The 24,932-nt window shown below is 39.7% G+C and overlaps 1 protein-coding gene across 2 annotated transcripts in view; it reads left to right on the top strand.

The window, feature by feature from the left end:
* Positions 1–24,932, top strand: part of LOC143284778 (uncharacterized) — a 259,607-nt gene that overhangs the window by 124,852 nt on the left and 109,823 nt on the right. For both annotated transcript variants that reach the window (XM_076591773.1, XM_076591774.1), the window contains one exon: positions 23,803–23,991. In XM_076591773.1, the coding sequence (XP_076447888.1) occupies positions 23,803–23,991 (189 nt within the window). The remainder of the gene's footprint in view (positions 1–23,802; positions 23,992–24,932) is intronic.

The following is a 24,932-nucleotide window of genomic DNA, read 5'->3' as shown; positions in this document are numbered from 1 at the left end:
TGTGAATGAATGTCTGTTCTTCTGACTCTAATGTTATAATGTGAGCCAGGCATTGTTATATCACATGGAATTAATGTGTGAATGAATACTCATTGTTCTGCCCATATTCTTTTGGTGTAAACTAGGCATAATAACATCACATGGAGTCAGTGTGTGAACAGATACTTGATATTCTGCCTACATCTTTTTCTTTTTTCTTTTTTTCTTTTTTTTTTTTTTTGTAAACTAGGTATTATGATATCACATAGATCAATGTTTGGATGAATATTAACTACCCGTAATAATATTCACGTGGAATGTTGATATTCAGAAGAATATATTGTTGTAGCTCGCCAAGGTAAAAAAAAAAAATTGTATCTGTAAACCGTTGTCTGAACACAAAAATGTTGGGGAAAAAAAGTTACATGAAGTTACTTTGAAGTGTCCGCGTAAAATGATCTCTCTGTTGGTCATTCGCAGTGTTTCTATGCAAAAGATCTCTCATCTACAGAATTACATGTTATTTTGAAGTTATGAGTAAAAAGATCTCACATCCACAGATTGGTTGAATAATTTCATTAAAAAGGTCTCGTCGCCACAGGCTTGCTTCGGCCAGTCAGATCTTTGCTCACTTCTACAGCATTTCGCGGACTTCCAATAACACGTGTGAAGATGGATGCAGATTATTTTTTTTTAAATCACGTTTCCGTTGTTTTCAGCCAGTCAGATTTGTGCTTGCTTCCAAATCATGGAGTGGACTTACGTGAAGGAATTGAAGACGGACGCATATTGGTGGCTTTTCATTGGATGAGGTTTTGTGATGCGATGTGATTGGATACCATTTGCACGTGTGATTATGATGTCGATTTCTATTGGATGGATGATTTGCTGGAGTGAATGAAGTCATATTCATCACTGCCTACGTCATGTGTTTTCGACGACAGCTGTTTTCTTGTGCGACTGGTGCAGGCAAGTTTGGTCATGATTTTGCAACTAGTTGTGCTCTGTTTCGTTTTGTATGCATATAGGTTATGTTAGTAATCTGGATAGATTATGAACGATTTTATTGTATAAAATTGATACTAGCGATTTTTGTCTTTCTTTTACACATGATTGTTGTTTGATGCGGTTGGAACATGCAGTTATCTAGAAATTCTGTCTGTCGAGGTTCTGTGACGAATACCACATGATCTGCAACTGACTTATTGAGAGTCGTAGTCCCGTTTCGCCTGTTCCTGGTTCATATATCCCAGATTTGCCAATCACTGAATTGGGGATCCAGATTTGCCTTACCCTAGCTCGCTTATGTTTTCTGTGTGTGTGTTTGTTTGTGTGTGTGCGTGTGTGTGTGTGTGTGTGTGTGTGTGTGTGATTTGAGTTGTGCATTATCTAGACATTGCGATTTATGTTCTAAAGTATTCAGATTTAGTTTTTGATATTGTGATATGGTTTTAAGTATCATTATACTGGTGTGATATGGATTTTATCATTTAGTTATGGTTATGTTTATGTGTGTTGAGTGTGGTGCGTTATGGCTCTATAAACTACTGTTGGAGTTTTGTTGGATGTTTTTGCATGGTTATGTGTGTAAGTTGTCGTTATAGTGTTTAAATGCATGTCAGTTTTACTCGCCTTTTTTTTTTTTTTTAAATAATGCGCAGCGAGACTGAGCATGTGTGACATGGAAAGGTGCTGTATAAATTCATCATCATCATCATCGTCATCATTATTATGAACAAAATTAGTGTCATTAATATTGTTGTTCCTGCCGTGCTGCCGTTGTATTTGTTGTTGGTATGAGAGAGAGAGAGAGAGAGAGAGAGAGAGAGAGAGAGAGAGAGACTTGGGGGGTGGGGGTAGGGGGGGGCTGAATTGGCAAAACAGGAATGGTAGGTAGTCAGAACAGGGCAGTCACTCTTCAGAGGCACGACCAAAGGATAGGCGAAACGACATTAGGCGAATCGGACTTGGTCTTGTGTTTAGGACCTTTATTACCATACCACCACTCTGACACAGACGACCCACATCAGTCTCCAGAAACAACCAAAGATCCTGAGGCCAGATTACTTCAAGGAAAACTTTGAGGGCGTATATCGCTTTGTTCTTGCGTCAAAACATTTCGTTCTTTGTCAAAACACCTTTGTCCCTGGCCGACATAACACTGCTACACACACTGTCACAAACACTTAGCAGCTGCTTTCTGCAGGTCAGCCAGTGAGGGAAAAGGCGCAGTCCAATAGCATGAGTCATCTACAGGTCACCTCCAACAGGCGGTTAATATAGAGCTGCGGGGGTTCCGGAGTGAGCTCCTAACAAGCCAGGCAAACACTGACTGTGGTTGTTTGATAAACCAGGGCTCAAAATACCCGGAAAAAACGTCACCACCCACTCTCAGCACCAGCCTCGGTGGCGCGTTCGCAGTTATTAGACGTTGCTTACTAGAGATAGAGAGAGTGAGAGGGGGGAGACAAAGAAGGAGAGGCACGTACACACACACACACACACACACACACACACACACACACACACGCACACACAGATGCGAAATGTTTTATTCAGATTTAGGCCAAAGCCTAAACTAAAGAGGGCAACCACACACCAGTTACACAAGTGAATCTTAAGATAAACGAAAACAAAATCAGCGAGAGAAATAGAGACAGACGGAATGGTGCAGGGGGTGGGGAAGACAGAGGTGGAGGTGGGAGGGGTTTGAGAAGGGGAAGGGTCGGCATGGGATGCACAGGAAAAGTTTTTCGACTTACCTGCTTTTTTTTTTTCCTTTCAGTTCTCTCTCCTACCTTTTCATTTATTCATTTTTAAATGATGACAATCAAATGTAAAATATAATAGCATACTTTAACTAAATGTCTACAATGACCAGTGTGTGTGTGACGAGACATGAAACAGAACTCTCTCCCAGTTCGTATTTCCAGGCCGAGTTTAAAGCTTAAGTCGATTGTGACGTGTGTGTGAGAGGAGGACGGGGCAGATGGAATCCGCAGCGTGACAGTAGCGCCGTGACCAGCCAACACTCCAACAGTCAGCAAGGTACATGTCAACACTTAGTCTTTCAGATGAGACGATAAAGCCAGGCCCCGTGTGCACCATTCAGTTCGCTCACATGTTTGAATATACAGCAAAAATAGGTACATCAATTGTGGTTTGTTTGTTTCTTTGTTTGTTTGTTTCTTTAAAGAAAGATATAACAAAAATTTTAATTTAAAAAAAGGAGCTGTCCCTAGCAAAATCTTAGAAAAATTCACCTTGAGACAGGGAAAAAAGCGCCGGATGGCGCTAAACTGTGCAAAGTGCTCTCCCCGTGGGGAGCAGCCCGGATCATTTTACACAGAAAAACATACTGTGACAAAAACAATACAATACAATACAATACAATGATGTTTGTCTTTCGGATTCGAAGATGACCATGGCTTCAAAAATCACATGGAAGATCGGTGGCTGTGGGTCCGGAGGTGACTGATGAGGCCAATCCGGGCCCTGAAGTCTCTCCCACATGTGGGACACAAGTGAGTGGGTGCTGTCGTGGCAGTGGATGCTGCTCGAGTCTTGCGCATGGCACGCTTTCGTTGCGCCTCGGTGATGCGCCTGGCTTCAGATGCACGTGCTCCTGTGGTGATCTTGCTGCGCAAAGCTGGACGGTCCAGAGCAAGCGTCTCCCACGTGTTGATGTCGACGCCCAGGTCTTTGAAGGACGCTTTGAGGCAGTCTCTGTAGCGTTTCTTCTGCCCTCCAACTGAGTGCTTGCCCTGACACAGTTCTCCGTACAGCAGCTACTTAGGCAGTCTGTCTGGCATTCTGACCACATGCCTAGCCCGCCTGGCTTGGACATTCTGCAGAAGGGTGTAGACGCTGCAGAGGCCAGCTCGCTCCAGGACTTCCGTGTCGGGGACTTTGTCTTGCCACCTGATGTGGAGGAGTCTGCAGAGACAGCTCAGGTGGAAGCGATTGATTTGTTTGGCGTGTCTGCTGTAGACAGTTCAGGTCAAGCTGGCGTAAAGGAGGGTGGCAAGGACTACTGCACAGTAGACCTTCAACTTGGTTGTAGCGCTGAGTCCTTTCCGCTCCCAGAATGCAATACAATACAATACAATACAATACAATACAATACAATACTTTTTGCAACATTACTTTCACTTGTGTATGATTCACCTCCCGATGGAAGGAGAAAATGGCGAAGGAGAAGAAAGAGTATGAAAAGATGTGTGTAGATGAATAAGGAATGAATAAGAACAAAAAGGGACAGAGAACATAATTATCTGAGGAAACGTTGGAGGATAACTAATTAGATGGGAACAGAAACTGATGGGTCGACTTATTTTTACAGTATCTCTTGATGACATACAATCACCATTCAAACCATGGGTCAGAATGAATGCGGGGAGCAGGTATGATTTGTCAAGTTGCTGTTTTTGTTTTATTGATATCCTGAACGCAAAGACAAATGGCATGGTTGTTTATACGCCTTGAAAAAATGGAGCGCCCTTCAGAAACAAACGTGCTCGTTTCATCATGTTTCACTCTCACATCCGAGCATCGGTCAAATCATATATCATTTGCCTATGTATGTATTATAATATATTTTTTAGTTATGTTAGTTAGATATTACGTTTGATTTTTCTTTAGATAGTTAAATTCATTGGTTATGCTGTGTTTTGTTCGGTCAAGATGTTAGATTGCATTATTTCGTTTTATTTTTAGTGTCATATAATGTGGTGTGATGTACCAGAATACTGTCGTCTTATGTTCTCATCGCTCTCACCATCATCACTGTCATCCTTATCACCAGGTGTACTTTATTCTGATTATCATCACTGTCATCCTTATCACCAGGTGTACTTTATTCCTGATTATCATCACTGTCATCCTTATCACCAGGTGTACTTCATTCTGATTATCATCACTGTCATCCTTATCACCAGGTGTACTTTATTCTGATTATCATCAGTCATCCTTATCACCAGGTGTACTTTATTCTGATTATCATCACTGTCATCCTTATCACCAGGTGTACTTTATTCCTGATTATCATCACTGTCATCCTTATCACCAGGTGTACTTTATTCCTGATTATCATCACTGTCATCCTTATCACCAGGTGTACTTTATTCCTGATTATCATCACTGTCATCCTTATCACCAGGTGTACTTTATTCCTGATTATCATCACTGTCATCCTTATCACCAGGTGTACTTTATTCCTGATTATCATCACTGTCATCCTTATCACCAGGTGTACTTTATTCCTGATTATCATCACTGTCATCCTTATCACCAGGTGTACTTTATTCCTGATTATCATCACTGTCATCCTTATCACCAGGTGTACTTTATTCCTGATTATCATCACTGTCATCCTTATCACCAGGTGTACTTTATTCCTGATTATCATCACTGTCATCCTTATCACCAGGTGTACTTTATTCCTGATTATCATCACTGTCATCCTTATCACCAGGTGTACTTTATTCCTGATTATCATCACTGTCATCCTTATCACCAGGTGTACTTCATTCTGATTATCATCACTGTCATCCTTATCACCAGGTGTACTTTATTCTGATTATCATCACTGTCATCCTTATCATCAGGTGTACTTTATTCTGATTATCATCACAGTCATCCTTATCACCAGGTGTACTTTATTCCTGATTATCATCACTGTCATCCTTATCACCAGGTGTACTTTATTCTGATTATCATCACTGTCATTCTTATCACCAAATGTACTTTATTCTGATTATCATCACAGTCATCCTTATCACCAGGTGTACTTTATTCTGATTATCATCACTGTCACCCTTATCACCAAATGTACTTTATTCTAATTATCATCACTGTCATCCTTATCACCAGGTGTACTTTATTCTGATTATCATCACAGTCATCCTTATCACCAGGTGTACTTTATTCTGATTATCATCACTGTCACCCTTATCACCAAATGTACTTTATTCTAATTATCATCACTGTCATCCTTATCACCAGGTGTACTTTATTCTGATTATCATCACTGTCATCCTTATCACCAGGTGTACTTTATTCTGATTATCATCACTGTCATCCTTATCACCAGGTGTATTTTATTCTGATTATCATCACTGTCATCCTTATCACCAGGTGTACTTTATTCTGATTATCATCACTGTCATCCTTATCACCAGGTGTATTTTATTCTGATTATCATCACTGTCATCCTTATCATCAGATTACTTTATTCTGATTATCATCACAGTCATCCTTATCACCAGGTGTACTTTATTCCTGAATATCATCACTGTCATCCTTATCACCAGGTGTACTTTATTCTGATTATCATCACAGTCATCCTTATCACCAGGTGTACTTTATTCTGATTATCATCACTGTCATCCTTATCACCAGGTGTACTTTATTCCTGATTATCATCACTGTCATCCTTATCACCAGGTGTATTTTATTCTGATTATCATCACTGTCATCCTTATCATCAGATTACTTTATTCTGATTATCATCACAGTCATCCTTATCACCAGGTGTACTTTATTCCCACCACCACCACCATCTTCATCATCATCATCATCATCACTATAATCACTAAAAGTACGTTATTCTCATTAAACTCATCCATCGTTCCTTCAATGAAATGAACACATGGCGAGACTTCTTTCCTCCCTGCCTTAATTCTTTCAGTTCTTTGGATTAGAAGTGTTTTGTTTTGTTTTTCTCATTTTTTTGCATTCCGTAATCATGTATGATTAATGATAAGTATTATCCAATAGATGATACATGACAAGGAAGAAGATGATGATGACGACTAAGAAAGAAGGAGAAGTAGAAGAAGAAACAACAGCAACAACAAAAACAAGGCAAACAAACCCAACATAACTTTGAATCCAAAATATTGGCTGATGACACTGCTTACATCTCTTCGTTTGATAAGACAGCCAAACGTTTAACCGGAACAAGACTTGTCTCGAGGAAACCACGTGGGGTACAAAAACAAACAAACAAAAAACGCCAGGGTCAAGATGACAGTGTATATATATTTTTTTTACCTGTACAGCCGATGAATTAGGTGAAATATAATTACCTCGGAAGAAGTTAGGTCGGGTTATTGCTAAGACTGGAAAGATGAAGGCGGATAGCATATCTAAGCGCCGGTGAGTGAAAATTATTTGTTACACGCGCACAAAATTTGTGCAGCATCTCTGTGTGTGTGTGTGTGTGTGTGTGTGTGTGTGTGTGTGTGTGTGTGTGTGTGTGTGTGTGTAAATCTTAGCTATCATTCGTCCCTTTGTTTATGTTATTGTCGGAAAGCTGCAAGCTTCTGAAGCTATTGAATTGAACTTTGTCATTATTGTTATTGAATAATTTAGTCACTACTTCTACTGAGCATTTATAATGCGATCTACCTTCGTAGCACAGAGGCGTAGATCGCTGACAATTGATATCATTATGGGAAACAAATATTTATGAGAAAAAAAAGAAGAAATAAAATAACAACACGTCCGGGACAATAACTATAATCAAGACTTGCAAGCAAGACAAAATTTCATGGAACGTGTCAGTGACAAAGCACACGCTGGCAGGCAGGCACATACACACACACGCACACACATATACACACACATGCGCGCGCGCGCGCGATCGCACGCATACGTGATCATCAGTAATACTTAGAGCTTAATGTAGAGATTTCCGGGTTTTTTGTGTGTGTGGTGGGTTTTTTTTTTTTTTTTTTTTTTTTTTTTTTCGGGTTGGGGTGGGGGTATTGTTGTTTTTCTATCCACTGTGATGAAAGGCTTTTCCTTGTAGACTGGCGATCATGGTGGGGGGAAATGTGGGTGTGTGTGGCAACATACCAGATTAAGTTATACCCGAGAATGAAGCGAAAGCTATACAAGTGGGGTGAGGTGAGAGGGTGGATGAACGGGTGGCTAAGGGAAGAGAGGGTAGAAAGCGAAGGGGAAGAGACGGACAGAGTTACAGGAGACGTAGGGTGGATGGGAGAGGAATGCCCCATCATCTGCACGAAAAGTGCCATCACTCCCACGTCACTCAATTTGAATTTCCTGTACACGGTCATTCCCGGCTCCATCAGCGACAGACCACTTCCTTCTGTCTTGTCTTACAGAACACAATATACAACTACTATGAGGTGCACTTCCACATACCCCCAAAATCTATGCCAGTGAAAGGCGCATGCGAACTTTGCACTGAAAGAAAAAAAAATCGGATTGCTTAAATTCGAGGACCCAAATTTCGTATAACTTCGCTGCGAAACGTTTCTTTCACACGAGGCAACGAAACTTCTGACTTTGGAAAATGCTCCGTCCCTTGTTAGCCACGTCTCCATGGCTGCCTACATGGAGGGGTAAAGAAACAAAACAGCCATACTCGTAAAATGTTAAATGTTACATGTTTGTCTGAGTGTGTATGTGTGCGTGCCTCAAATCTGATTGAATGACACAGGAAACGAATGACTGATGAGCGCCCAATGGCAGCCGTCAGTCGGCTCTACCCTAGTAGGCAGCCTGTTGTGCAAATGACCCCGTGTTTGTAAAGCGCTTAGAGCTTGGTCTCCGACCGAGGATAGGTGCTATGTAAGTATCTATATCAATCAATCAATCAATCATGAACACCAACCTCGAGAAAATGATAACAATCCGGTTGTTACAAGTACCTCGCTGCTACTGACTGAACTTTAAGAGTTTCATCCCAAAATCGATGCTGCCTCTTTGCTTCGCATTTCTTCTTCAATTTCTTTCCCAACATATTCTATCAAATCAACTATTTTAACTCTTTCCATACGAACGGCGAAAGAGACGACGTTAACAGCGTTTCACACCAATTACCATCATCAAAATATTGCAAGCGGAAGGCTCTTATACTGAAGACGTGAATGTTGACAAAGAATACCACAAATCTGACGACAGAAGCTAAAGGTTGGGTCATTCAACAACCCACTGGAAATCCGAGGAGGTCTGTGTAAAGGAGAAGAGAGGACTGGCCGTACTGAGTGAGTTAAACCGCGTCGAAGTTCAAGTCCTACAACTTGATTTTAGGATTTTGAGAGCGCGTTTGTAGCCTTAGACAGGAATGGTGCGCGAAGAGAAGGAGAAAGAGCGTGGAAATAGCCAGAAACAGCTTATTTTTGACTAGTTCTTGGAAATAGATATTCATTAATGTTCAGAAAAAGGTCGAAGCAGACGTTGAACTGTGAAATGCAACCGTTAAGAACCGTCGCTTCGAAGTGGGGCGGTATACGAGTCGTTCACAATTACACGCTGTTCGCAATTACCGATACCTACCATACTGTCTCTGAGTAGGGTCTACACAATAAAAACAACAACAGCAACAATAATAATGATGATGATGATGATGATGATAACACCATCAACAGCAACACCAACAGCCCGTCAACACTTCATCTGTAGCCCTGCTAATGCCTGAATCCCCTTCGTGTGTATATGCTCACAGAAGATCAGATATGCGTGTTAAAGATCCTATAACCCATGTCAGCGTTCGGTGGGTACATACATGCACACCCCTGAAAAAGAAGTATGTCTGCCAGCTCACGATGTGGCGTGGTAATAAACAAATGGTCCTTCACGTGAAATGGTGTGTGTGTGTGTGTGTGTGTGTGTGTGTGTGTGTGTGTGTTAAACCTTACTGAATGACACAATAAACGAATGTATGGGTGCCCCAAAAATAGTATTCGGTTGGTTCTACCCAAGTATAGGCAGCATGTTACGAACGGAAATGATTAATTTTCGTGTTCATTTGTAAAGCGATTACAGCTTGACTCTGAATGAGGCCAGGCGCTGTATAAGTATCCATCTAATAATAATAACAATGATAATAATTATAATAGTGATAATGATAACATGATAATAATCATAATGATAATAATGATGATAATGATGGTGATGATGATGATCAGTGATGATGATAACGACTGACGACGATGATGATGGTCATCATCATGTATGTGATGATGATGATGAACACGATGCTGATAATATCAACAGCATCAGCAACAGCAATAAGAAGGAAGATTAGAGATCAACGACAACATCAATAACAGCAATTGCAGCAATGATAATCATACTTCAAGGTACCGGAGAAGGTTCGGAATAATAAAACACCCTGACACACACGCGCACACATAACTTACTTTTGTTCCAAAACACTTGCACAACATGGATTCATATCAAAACATGGAGTGGAAAAAAAATGTGAGTCATTTATTGTACCTGGCTCAGTGTGCTTTCAGATGGAAAATACGTTTGCTTGTGAGCTGCTGCTAAAACTGATTTTTTTTTCTGTCGAAATGTACTCTGTTGAACGAAGCACGCTTGCTTAAAGAACAAGCATTTATTTGTGTTTTGCTACAAATGACTTTTCCATTTGCTTGTTTGTTAGATATGTCAAATATGCTTTATTTTATGTAGACTTAACTTTGATTGCCTAAGTCATTGACCGTTAATCTATGTGAGTCCTTTGGTTTCATATAACTGAACTCGGGTCTATTGTATCATTGAATCCACGACATTAAAGTTTTGAGGTGGTGAAAGGGATGTGAGGAAGCGAAAGTGATGTTAGCGTCAAGTGTGGATTGATTGTCCCATGATTGATTGTGGGATTGAATTCTCGGGGGGTTTTTTGTTGTTGTTTGTTTGTGTGTTTGTTTCACTTTGTTTTTGTTGTCTTTATTGTTTGTTCGCTTGTCTTTTTTTTTTTTTTGGGGGGGGGGGGGGGGGGTGAGGGAGTGTTGGATTTGCTGAAAATAGAAGTCGTGAAATGTACTGATGTGGTTATATAGTGTTGAGGGAGGTGACCGATCATCAGTTACAAAATGCATGGTCGTTTTTTCCCAGTAGACACGTGCACATTCTGTGTCTAAAATTACCGCATGGACGGATGACAGCTATTCATGTACTGCACGCAGATGAATGAGTATTGGATAGAAAAGGTTTGTGTTTTGCTGAGAAATTGTTATTCCTTGTCTTGCTCTGCGCTCTCGCTCTCTCTCTCTCTCTCCACATACACCAGCACAGACACGCATGTGCACGCGCACACACACACACACACACACACACGCGCGCACGCGCATACGCTCGCACACGCGCGCGCGGACACACACGTGCACGCACACGCACGCGCACACACACACACACACACACACACACACACACAATCAGTTTAGAGTCCAGGTATATGATTTATAAGACAAAAGGAGCCATAGGGACTGTACTTCCGCTCGCGAGCGACAGTCCAGATTATTTTGCTTGCTTTTAAAAAATATATTATTATTGTCACTGTTTTCATAGATATATGTACTATGTTTTGGAGTCTTTCAACCATATATATAAGTATATAAGTACAATTTTCACAACTTCAAAGACTTTTCATGTTATCTGTACAAACATGTCCATGTGTATTTTGGGGTTTGTACTGACAAGCATGGTGTATTTGGATAATTTCTTTCGTTGGGTTGGATGCATATATTTGTCATACTTCTTTATGGACAAACATGAATGGTAATATATCCATTGTATCAGTTAATTGTCAAGGTCTGAATAGTTCACACAAAAGACGTGATATTTTCCATTACTTGAGAAATAGGAAATACTCTATTTATTTTTTACAGGATACGCATTCTGAAGAAAAGATGGAGAAATATGTTTCAGCAGAATGGGGATATACTTGCTATTTTTCAAGCTACACATCGAATGCAAGAGGGGTCGCAATAATGTTTAACAATAATTTCTAATTTAAAGTGAAACGGACAATAACTGATAGTTCAGGGAATTTCATTATTCTACTTGTTGAGATACAAAAAATTAACTTCCTCTTTGTTAATGTATATGGACCAAATAAAGATGAACCTGATTTTTATGTGAATTTAAAACAAAAAATAAGTGAAAATAATGTAGAGAATGATATAATAGCTGGGGATTTCAATTTAGTTCTTAACCCAACAATAGATTACCATAATTATAAACATGTAAATAATTCTAAAGCAAAAGTAGTCGTTGAAAACATGATAGAAAATTTAGATCTGAATGACATCTGGCGTGAATTAAACCCAGACTGCCCTCGTTACACTTGGAGAAGAACTAATCCTTTCCAACAGGCTAGATTAGATTTCTTTTTGATCTCAGACACTGTAGTATCCTTGATAGATGATGCAGACATAGAATATGGGTACAGAACAGATCATTCAGCCATTTCGCTGAAACTTAAATTCAGTGAGAATGTAAAACGCAATACGTTTTGGAAATTAAATACATCTCTTCTAAAGGATAGAGCATATGTGGATGAAATAAATATGGAAATAAATAATGTTAAAAAAGAAAATGCTATTAATATGTATTCTGATGACACACCGGATGATGAACTGGTGTTCTCTGTTCCTGATGACATTTTTCTTGACTTCCTTTTAATGAAAATACGACCGAGAACAATTTCTTATGCTTCAATGAAAAAGAAAAAAATGATAGAAGAAAGACAGTTAGAAGGAGACATCTGTAACTTAGATAAATATCAAAATAAAAATAAAGAAGATATTAGAGTTCTAGAAATTAAACAAAAACAATTACAAGATATTCGAGAGAAGCGGATGGAAGGGGTATTATTAAGGTCTAGAGCTAGATGGATAGCTGAGGGAGAGAAAGTTAGTAAATATTTTTGTAATTTAGAAAAACGTCATTATGTTAGTAAACACATAGCCAGAATTATTGATCAATACGACAATGTTCTAACAAATCAAAAGGATATCTTAAATGAAGTACATAATTTTTTTTTATAGATCTTTATATGTGAATGTTGGGGTGGAACATTGTGAAATTGAAAATTTTGTGAATTATATTCCATGTTTGAATGAGTCAGAAGCAAGTGATTTAGAGGGTATGATTACAATGGAGGAAGCGGCACAAGTTCTTAGAAATATGAAAAATAATAAGAGTCCAAGTACAGATGGCTTTAGTGCAGAATTTTTTTAAGTCTTTTGGAAGAAAATAGGAATATTTGTTGTTAGGGCACTAAATGCTAGTTTCAGGAAAGGAGAAATGTATTCCGTGCGAAAGGAAGGAGTGATTACGTGTATCCCCAAAGGTGATAAGCCAAGACAATATTTGAAAAATTGGAGACCCATCTCTCTTTTAAATGTAGTCTATAAAATTGGGTCATCTTGTATTGCTAACCGTTTGAAACCAGTATTACCTAACATTATTAATGAAGATCAAACAGGGTTTATTAGAAATAGATACACTGGAGATAATTTGAGGTCGATATATACCATAGCTTACTTAGATAAACATAATTTACCTGGTTTATTACTGAACATAGATTTCGAAAAGGCTTTTGACTCAATAAACTGGGATTTCATGTTTAAAGTGTTAAAGGCATTTGGGTTCAAAGGAAATATGTGTAGATGGATTAGTGTATTTTACACAAATATTAAGTCATGTGTGATTGTGAATGGTCAGGTCTCTGAAATCTGTTATTCTTTTCAAACTGACTCATCTGTGGTTGCTTTTGCCAAACCCACCAGATACATTTTTAAATACATGTCAACATATTTGTTATAAGTTTGTTTGGAACAATAAACCAGATAAAATTAGCCGTAAAACTGCTCATAAAAGTGTAAAAAAAAATGGTGGCATCGGTCTTCCTGATGTTAAATTGTTGGCCTTTCCTGGATTCGTAAAGCTGAAAAATCAAATCACAAGTGGAAGCATCTTTTGTTGTGTAACTTCCCCCAATGGCCAGCTATTGATAAATATAGTCCAGAGTTTATCTTAAATTTTACCAAATATAACCAGTTCTGGACAAATGTGTTTGAAAGTTATAAGATTTTCTTTATAAATGTGAACCAAAAAACTCAGCGGAACTGCTTGCTGAGCCATTGTGTTATAATAATCGTGTTCAAATTGATAAAAAGGGTATTATATCCAGACTGCTCAGTAATCATGATGTGTATTGTCTTGCACAGTTTCTTGATGATGATGGTAAAGTTCTTTCATATGTACGCTTCAAAGAAAAATATGATTTGCACATTGATTTCCTTACTTATGCTGGATATAAATCAACAATAAACGAATTAGTTAAAAAGCATAATATTCATGTGGATAGCAACAGACACACAAATACTTCGCTCTGCTTCAAACACTTGTTTTCTGTTTCTAAAGGCTCAAGACCATATTATGATGTGTTGGTTGAAAATGATATGAAACCAAAATGTTATGAGAAATGGGACTTAAAGCTTTTGATGCATCATAACTGGAAATCTTGTTTTATGCATGTGCACAAGATAGTTGTTGTAAAGCTGAAATGGTTTCAGCTGAAAATAATACACCGATGTTTATGTGCAAAAATTGTTTTCAAAGAAATTGGTGTTTCGGATAATAACAACTGTAGTTTTTGTAGAGAACACAAAGACAGTATTGATCATGCTTTTTGGAAATGTAATTATGTGCAAATGTTTTGGAACGCTTTAACGGACTTGATAAAAGAGAGATGTGTAAACGCAGGAAATTTAAAATTAACAGAATCACTTGTGCTATTTGGACATGATGTGACAATAACAACTGATGCTGTTTTGTGTTTTACAATAATGTTTGCAAAGTATTACTTATATTTATGTAAAATTGAGGACAGCTTTCGACAAATATCAGTGTTTTTTTAACAAATTAAAAACTCGATATAGAATTGAAGAATATAATGCATATATTAACTTTAACCATACCATTTTCTCTGCCAGATGACTGCCTTACAAATTATTGATCACAAATGATTAGTAACCTGTTCATGATTAACGAAAATTAACCACCCATATTTATTTTCTTTTTATTGATATTCATAAGAAATGATTGAGGTGTTCACTTGCTGTGAACGTGTTCTAAGATACTTGACAGTTTGTATTCCTTGACAGCTTGTGTAAGATCTTAAGAAATGAATGATAATACTCCACGATGATAACCAACCAGTGTATAATCCAGCTGCTTGGCTGTTTCTATCAGAGTATTTATGGTGTTTGTTGTTGTTTGTTTGTTTGTTTTTTGTTTTGTTCTTTGTTTGTTTTTTCTTCTTTATAAATGTCCATTAAGATGCTGTTGTTGTTGTAAAATGTCATCCTATCAAAATGGAATTAAAAAAATGTTTATAAAAAAAATAAAAAATAAAAATAAAAAAACACCGTGACTGACTAAACTTTTTACAAGACAGATAAATAAACGAGAGACAAAGAGAGGGGTTGGTCTTATTCAAGCTGATTGATTAGGAATTGTGTGTGATCGGTACTTCATGAAGAATAAAAACGTCAGCTTCTGGGAAAAAACAACAACAAACAAACAAACAAAACAAAAAAACAAACAAACAAACAAACAAAAAAACGAATTGCGGAGGAGAAAATGAGGTTGAAAGGCAACAATCAATTAGTGCACGGGAAAATAACTCTTCCTGGCCACAGCTCTGGCTGGGCACAGTTGCGCCCCTTACCATGAAAGCACGACGAAGCCTTTCGTATTGAAGTGAAATTTTATTCTTCAGTGTTTTATCGGGGACAGCTCTTTTGTTGACGTGAGTTCTTTCAGTTTCAGTTTCAGTAGCTCAAGGAGGCGTCACTGCGTTCGGACAAATCCATATACGCTACACCACATCTGCCAAGCAGACGGATGCCTGACCGGCAGCAGCGTTACCCAACGCGCTTCGTCAGGCCTTGAGAGAGAGAGAGAGAGAGAGAGAGAGAGAGAGAGAACTTGAAGAACTACTACTAATAATAATAATATGTATAAGGCGCAAAAACTTGATGAAGTCAACTATAAGCGTACAAAAAAATAAAATAAAATAAATAAATAAATAAATGAAGATGATGATGATAATAATAATAATAAATAAATAAATAAAATAAATAAATAAGACAACAATGATGATAAATAAGCAAATAAATGTATTAAAAAATATTTAAAAAATTTAATGCAGGCACACATTCACACATACACACACATATGCATAACAGATATGCACCAAACATGCAGTTTCACAGATATGAAAGCACAGTCAAATACACATAAACGTACATGAGCCCCAACACACACACACACATTACCCTGCACCCCCTCTACCCCCCTCCTCCACACACTCATATCTAGGCTACGTCAGTATCGCAGCTTCCACGGCACACACACACACACACACACACACACGAGTTCTTTCACGTGCGCTAAGTGTATACTACACACGGGACAGCAATTTATCGTCTTATCTGACTGGAACTGATGACTAGCGTCCAGACCACTTCTCATGAGGAGGGGGAAAAGACTGATACTGGCGAATTCTCTCATTTCCTAGGCGGACACGTTACCACTCGGCCACCACTCACTCGAGTGAGGTGAACAGAAGTAAAATGTTAAAGAATAAGTATGGTACGCTCTTCTTTGTAAGACAAAGGGACATAATTCTTTTTTTGTTTTGTTTGTTTGTTTGTTTTATTTGTACGTTCAAACAAGGACGGTGCGTTACTCTTTTGAGACTAAGGCACCGTATGTTTTGGAAACCGAATTAGTTGACTGTATACTTTGTAAATGTTATAGCAGCGTTATAGAATAATAATGATAATAATCAGTGATGATAATAATCAGTGCTGATGATAATAATAATAATGATGATAATAATAATGTAAAAAAAAAAAAATCAAACCTGGCTTCTTTTATGCCATTGAAAAGCGCGGCCGGCTGTTCGGATCGTCACAGTTTGTTTGAACTCAGACATGGGCAAAGTTCTTATTTTATTTTATATTTTATTTTGTTTCTGCTTTCCGAATATTTCCCTTTCCTACACACAAACACACACACACACACACACACACACACACACACACACACACACGCATATATATATATATATATATATATATATATATATATATATATATATAATGCATATGTACTATGTGTGTGGAGAGAGAGAGAGAGAGCTGTGACACGTTTCTGAGTCGATCGTACCTGATCTGAAAAACAGGAAGTATTCGGTCTGAGGAAAACCCTAACGCTTAATTGAGTGAGGACTGGTAGAATCGACGCAGCTGAATTGTACTTGGGACTTGGACCTCGTTATAGACTGATCAGGCACTGGAAGAAGACTGCACTCAGTGATTTACGCCGTGTGTTCATTTTCACTGCATCGCTCACTTCCTGCACGACTGTGTCTGAAACATTACTTGTAGTCTGTTCAGTCGCTAAGTGGAACGAACATCCGTTTGCAGTGATCAAGGGTGGGTTGCATGAGCCGAACTTAGCAGCGATAGTTAAGAATGTTCTTAAGTATATGGATTGATTTACCGTGGAGTCAGGAACATTCTTAACGATAAGCCAACTTAGCTCATGCAACCCCTGGTGCCAATCATTTGACTGACTAAAATTGGCAGAATAGGATTACAGTAGTTTCTGACATGGTGCCAATCATTTGACAGACTAAAATTGGCAGAATAGGAGTACAGTAGTTTCTGACATGGTGCCAATCATTTGACAGACTAAAATTGGCAGAATAGGAGTACAGTAGTTTCTGACATGGTGCCAATCATTTGACTGACTAAAATTGGCAGAATAGGATTACAGTAGTTTCTGACATGGTGCCAATCATTTGACTGACTAAAATTGGCAGAATAGGATTACAGTAGTTTCTGACATGGTGCCAATCATTTGACTGACTAAAATTGACAGAATAGGATTACAGTAGTTTCTGACATGGTGTCAATCATTTGACTGACTAAAATTGGCAGAATAGGAATCATTTGATTGACTAAAATTGGCAGAATAGGAGTACAGTAGTTTCTGACATGGTGCCAATCATTTGACTGACTAAATCAAAGAAACTTAGATGAGAAAAAGAAATATGTTGAGGAGTTAAACCAAACCCTTATGCAGACTGGACCCGATGATGACTTGACAATAGATGATCTAAACGAAGCAATAGCTAAATGCAAGAAAGAATCGGCTCCTGGCCCAGACAAAGTTCGCTACTCAGACATCAAGGAGCTATCGGAAGAAGAAAGAAGCAAACTTTTCAATCTATATCAAAACATTTTCCACAATGGATATGTGCCGGAGGACTGGACACACAGCTTCTTAAAACCCATACCAAAACCAGGAAAGGACCATCGTCAGGTAAGCGGCTACCGGATCCTAACCATGCAAAACATTGCTGGAAAGCTCATGGAACGCATGATAGCCAGGAAACTTGCAAGGGATCTTGAACACAGGCACATTCTCCCTTCAAATCAAGGTGGTTACAGAACAGGCAAGTCCACATGGGAAAATGCAGCTGCTTTTGCATATGAGGTGTATGAAGGATTTCAAAGAAAAGAAGAAACACTAGCAGTAGCAATCGACCTTGAAGATGCCTACAATAAAGTCCAGTTTGCGCACCTCATGGAGCTGCTACTAAGGTATGGAGTAAGTTTGACGCTGACAATATGGATAGCAGCAGCGCTTCAGGAAAGAACCGTCGTCCTACGCCTCGGAGATTGGATGTCTGCACCTTCTAAACTATCCATGGGACTGCCACAAGGGTCTCCGCTCTCTCCTGTCCTCTACAATGTCTACACGAAGGGTCTTGCAGACTTAAACAACAATGGAATAGCTCGGGTGCTTACTCTTGCGGATGATGGCCTGGTCTTCAAAACTTCGAAAGATGCTCAGGAAAGAACTAAAGCCGTCCAGAAACAACTAAACAATATTGCTCAATGGTGCAAAGACACAGGATCTGCCATCAATCCAGCGAAAGCCCAAACGTTGCTGTGCACCCTCAACAACAAAACCGCGAGCAAATCACCACCTTCTGTGTCATTCGATGGGATTCAAATCGAGAAAACTGAATGCCTACGCTACCTAGGAATACACTTCGACAGGATGCTGACCTTCAGAAAACATACGGAAAATACTGTTCTCAAATGCAAAAAGGGCCTTTCAGTCTTAAAAGCAATGCAGGGTTCGTCATTAACATTTTTTCACATGAGCGCCTGCGCTCTAGTTTCAGAATTTTGATGAGCGCAAACTGAAAACTAAGAGCGCACACTAAAAACATAGAGCAACAAGTCTCAAACATAAATTCATTTTGATTTTGCACGTCCGCGAAATCGATCGTGTGCTCCACTTTTCTACTCTTCAAGTCTGAAGAGCGCTCTTTTGCATAGCCTTCCCTGATTCACTAGGCCTACTTCCGGTTGAACTAACAAAACGTAAACAGACGGCTTTCAAACTTCGGTAAATGCAAAACGATCGCGCTTTTGACTCTTGTTTGTGATGGACAATGGAATAACAATTTAGATACAGTAGTGTATGCTTATGTCTTTTCAAAATCAAGAGCGCAAGCGCTCTGAGTCAAGGAATTTTCCAGAGCGCAATTTGTTTTTTCAGAGCGTTCCGCTCAGCGCTCCCGTTAGTGACGAACCCTGCAATGGCAACCAAAGGTATTGAACAACGCCACCTCTTCCTGCTATACCAATCACTCGTCCTCATTGTGATCGACTATGGACTTGGGCTAACAACACCGTCTCAAAGCAACCTCCTAAAATTAGAAAGAGTACAAAATGAAGCTATGAGGCTGATCCATGGAACAACAAAAGACACGCCCACAGAAACCATGCGATACCTGCTTGACCTTCCTTCAGTGCAGGCCAGAAACAAGTTAGAACAGGTCAAGACCTACTTCAAAGCATTAGAAAACCCTCAAAACCCACTGCATGACGCAGTCAAAGAACCAAAAGGCAGCCGTCTAGGACGAGGAAGATCATGGATGGGGCAAGCAGAAGACACAATCCAGCTAGTATGCCGACTACAAGACCTGAAAGAAACAAAAGAATGGGAGAAAAACCCCGAAAACCTCAACCATCTATTCAACACAGCCATTTCACCCACTCTAGGAAGACATTGTCGGGAATGGCCAGAGGGCAAAACTGATGCGGAATTGAAGCTACTCATAGAAGAAAACAGTAAAGAAGAGGACATCATCATATACACAGATGGCTCAGTCACCAAAGACCAATCTGGTTGGGGATTCACTGCGAAACAAAATGGAAAAACAATTTGGGAAGAGAATGCTGCCTACAAAGTCACAACCTCCAGCCTAACGATGGAAGTTGAAGCTGCGACACATGCCCTCCAGTGGCTATCGTCCATCCATACGCCCGGAAACCAACATGCCATGATTCTAACCGACTCAATGAACCTCATACAGAAAATTGAAAACGGAATGGGAAGCCCAGAGTGGCACAAGGCAATGCGCAACTTTCAGATTAAAAAACTCACATGGTCATATTGCCCGGGACATGCAGGTGTTAAGGGAAATGAGCGAGCTGACAGACTCGCTGGTAACGCAACACCAACGAGCGGCCTACATCTAGGAAAATCGGAAATCCTCAGAAAAGTCAAAGAATATCAAAAAGAACAGGTACAAGGCCATCACACCATCAATCGCCTCAAAGAAATAAAAGCAGAGAGAGGGAGCGGCCGCAAGTGTAACATGAAAGGTAGAGCACGATGCTTTGCAAATCAAACAAATATCGGCATCATTTCCAAACCAACATTGCGCAAATTTCTTCAAAACGGAACAGAGTCTCTGTGGGCCTTTCCAAATACAATAGACTGAGCAACACACTAGACGCCACGTTCTTGGCATAGAGATCTTTTCCCATCCCTCTTGCGGCCAATCAGTGGCAGCCTCTGTGCGTGTGTGTATGTGTGTGTATGTGTGGGTCTGTGCTTTTGAGTGCGTTTGTGCATGCGAGAGAGTGTAAGTGTACACAAATGCCAGGAGAGTTCTGTGCACGTGGCGCGCGCGCGCGCGCGCGCGTGTGTGTGTGTGTGAGGGGAGGTGGGGGTGCGGAGGGGGAGTTGGGGTAGAGGATGAGGTATGTGAGTGTATGCATGCCTACACTGTGGGAGCAACAGGATATTGGAACGTATATATATATATCTTTGTATATATGTGTGTGGGGTTGGGGGTGGGAGATATGGGCGTATGTGTGTGTGCTTGTACAAGTAAGTGTTCATCTCTGTGAGTGTGTGTGTGTGTGTGTGTGTGTGTGTGTGTGCCGTGGAAGCTGCGATACTGACGTAGCCTAGAAATGAGTGTGTGGAGGAGGGGGGTAGTGGAGGTGCAGGGTAATGTGTGTGTGTGTGTGTGTGTGTGTGTGTTGGAGCTCATGTACGTTTATATGTATTTGACTGTGCTTTCATATCTTTGAAACTGCATGTTTGGTGCATATCTGTTATGCATGTGTGGGTGTATGTGTGAATGTGTGTCTTCATGTTTTACATTTATTTGCTTATTTATCATCATTGTTGTCTTTTTTGTCTTTTTTTCTTTTATTATTATTACTACTACTACCTTTTTCTATATTATAATTATTATTTATTTATTTATGTAAGCTTATCTATTATTTATTCCCCCCCCCCCTTTTTTTTTTTCTCAAGGCCTGACTAAGCGCGTTGGGTTACGCTGCTGGTCAGGCATCTGCTTGGCAGATGTGGTGTAGCGTATATGGTTTTGTCCGAACGCAGTGACGCCTCCTTGAGCTACTGAAACTGAAACTGTATGTGCGTGTTTGTGTGTATGTATGTTTGTGTGTATGTGTGCGCGAGGGTCTAAGTGTACACAAGTGTTAGGAGAGTTCTGTGCACGTGCGTATGTGTGTGTGTGTGTGTGTGTGTGAGGGGGAGATGGGGGTGCGGGGGGAAGGGGGTGGGTAGAGGATGAGGTATGTAAGTGTATGCATGCCTACACTGTGGGAGCAACAGGATATTGGAATGTGCGGGTGTGTATATATATATATCTTTGTATATATATGTGTGTGGGGTTGGGGGTGGGGGATATCGACGTATGTGTGTGTGCTTGTACAAGTAAGTGTTCATCTGTGTGTGCGTGTGTGTGTGTGTTGGGGCTCATGTACGTTTATGTGTATTTGACTGTGCTTTCATATCTGTGAAACTGCATGTTCTAGAAATGAGTGTGTGGAGGAGGGGGTAGAGGAGGTGCAGGGTAATGTGTGTGTGTGTGTGTGTGTGTGTGTGTGTGTGAGTGTTGGGGCTCATGTACGTTTATGTGTATTTGACTGTGCTTTCATATCTGTGAAACTGCATGTTTGGTGCACATCTCTTATGCATGTGTGGGTGTATGTGTGAATGTGTGTCTTCATGTTTTACATTTATTTGCTTATTTATCATCATTGTTGTCTTTTTTATTTATTTATTTATTTATTATTATTATTATTATTACTACTACTACTACTACCTTTTTTATATTGTAATTATCTATTTATTTATTTATTTATTTATTTGCTTATTTATGTACGCTTATCTTTTATTTGTTCACCTTTTCTCAAGGCCTGACTAAGCGCGTTGGGTTACGCTGCTGGTCAGGCATCTGCTTGGCAGATGTGGTGTAGCGTATATGGATTTGTCCGAACGCAGTGACGCCTCCTTGAGCTACTGAAACTGAAAACTCTCTCTCTCTCTCTCTTTGTTGCTGTCTCTCTATTTCTCTATATTTCTCTGTCATCTCTCAGTGTCTCTCTCTCTCTCTCTCTCGTCTCAGTCTCATTCTCCCCCTCTTTGGTTGGGGAAAGTTAAAACGGCAGAACTTGAGGAAAGGATGGGCCCCGCACCATGTCATACTCAACCGGATGTGAATTCACTGCCGTGAAGGCCGTAAAAGGCTATGATATGATACCTTTAACAGTTTTTAACTGTAACGTTCTTGATTCTTTGTCTACCTGTGTATAATTTTGAATTGTCAGTCGGTACTAAAGATATTCAGTATAAAGAAGAACATGACGTGGTGAGCATGACTGATCATTCAGTCAAGTTATTATTTTTCAGTTCTGTCCACTCAGTTCTGGTTCTCTTTTTAAGAAGAGAGCTGATTTTTGCCTAAGTGGTCACGGTACTTCAGCCGTGACGGTGGCTGGCAGTGTCCAATAAAATGTGTTACTTCATACTCCGAGTCGATGATGTGCGTCAGTTACTTAGTATTTGATGAGTGCCGCTATTGTTAAGAAAGCGAATTAAGCTCGGTGGTTCTGTTCATGACAATACTTTTCAGTGTTCTGAAGGTCAATGTTACGTATTTACTGATATTCTTATCGTCCGTCGTCAACATCATCAGACGCATCATCATCATTGATCTTCATCGAACTTCTATTTCTTCTTCTTCACTGAGTCAGTCTTAGTCACGGCGGGTTTTTGTCGTTGTCAGTTGTCACGTTGTTGTTGTTGTCAATTAACACTGGCTTCCCGGTTCTCAGCGCCCGGAGGCCGTCAATATATTCAATGACTGATCTGTATTGCAGACCTGTATGTCAACTGATAAAATAGAGATTAAATCATTATTGAGAGACTATAGAAATTCATTTAGCAGCCACTGACTGCTATGGGCGCCCGGCCCGGGGAAGAGTATAAGGGAGACGAGGATCAGCGGTACACCCGGCACACACACACACACACACACACACACACGCTGATGCAGTGTACGTGTGTGTGCGTGTGTACACTGATGCAGTGTGTGTGTGTGTGTGTGTGTGTGTGTGTGTGTGTGTGTGTGTGTGAAGTTTTTACAAATAAACATTAACATTAAAATAAAATAAAAAAAACAAAAAAAACAACAATGATAATGATATGCATCAATTATGATAATGATATCATTGCTTAGTAACACTGACGGAAAAAAAAACCAGCATCACACAACAAGCAGTAGCAATGAATTCAGCCAGCTATAAATTCAGTGTAGCTGCAATGGCCAACTTTCCTCTCATCATGTGGCAGGCGAAAACGACGGGTTTCCCATCGCGGCCAACGAGGAACAGATCCGTGACTTCGAGAGCGAAGTGTTCAGCGGAGATAGCCGAGTGCCCGCTGCCGTTGCCGGAGACGAGGTCGAGCGGAAGTCAAGGTCGAAGTCACTAGCTGAGGTGGTTGCTCTTGCCAAACTTTTGAAACTGCCTCGCGTGCCGTGTAAGTACTTCAGTGTGTGTTTATAGTGTTTCTGTGGATCTGTGTTCTGTGTGTTGATAATCTGTGCATTATGTCAGAGGAAGACGTCGCTTCCTCGCGGAGGAAGTGATTTGGTAAGTGAACTTTTCAGATTTATGAGGCGTTCATTAGAAAAAGAACGGTTTTGAACAGGTTTCCAAAGTTCGTGCAGTTTAGAGTTGTCTGACTTGTGTCGTCTGCAAAAGTTAAAACAGAGGTCTCTCTCTCTCTGAGGTGGACGCTTGTGCCAAACTTTAGAACATTAATAAACAAATTTTCTTCAAATCCATCGAAGACTCCCCCCAAAGTCCACACACACACACACACACACACACACACACACACACACATATATATATATATATATCCCAAGAATTGATTTATTCAAATTGTTTGGTTTACTCAGGCACCACTCAATGGAACTCACTCCCAGGAATAGTTAAACAACACTACTGCCCAGCTACCTTAAAATAGTAATTAAAAAAAACAAACCCAAAAACCATTACCTTTCCTACCCAATGCCAGTGTAATGTGCTGCCCACCTTGTTTATACTGATTGACACTTGCTGTGTACAGTTGGCCAAGACACCTCCCACTCCCAAACCTCATTATACTGCTCTCCTGTTTACTCTGTATCAAGTATTATTTTACATTATTTTATTCGTTTGTGATATCAAACAAACAAACACACACACACACACACACACATGCTACTTCTGTTTGGATTTTATCTTCACTTCTTTTCTTTCTTTTCTCTTGAAAGTAGTTTAATCATATTCATACAGTAGTTGATATTTGCTTCTATGTTAATTTGATGCATGTGTACCAATAATCTTGCACACAGTCCTCATATTTTTTTCTATGCATGTATATATATAATGATATATAAATACTGATTAGATGATTATAATGCATGTTACTTT

This window comes from Babylonia areolata, chromosome 8, assembly GCF_041734735.1.
Source record: "Babylonia areolata isolate BAREFJ2019XMU chromosome 8, ASM4173473v1, whole genome shotgun sequence".
Classification (NCBI taxonomy): domain Eukaryota; kingdom Metazoa; phylum Mollusca; class Gastropoda; order Neogastropoda; family Buccinidae; genus Babylonia; species Babylonia areolata.
Note: the sequence above shows the minus strand (reverse complement) of the source record. Positions and strands in the feature narration are given on the sequence as shown.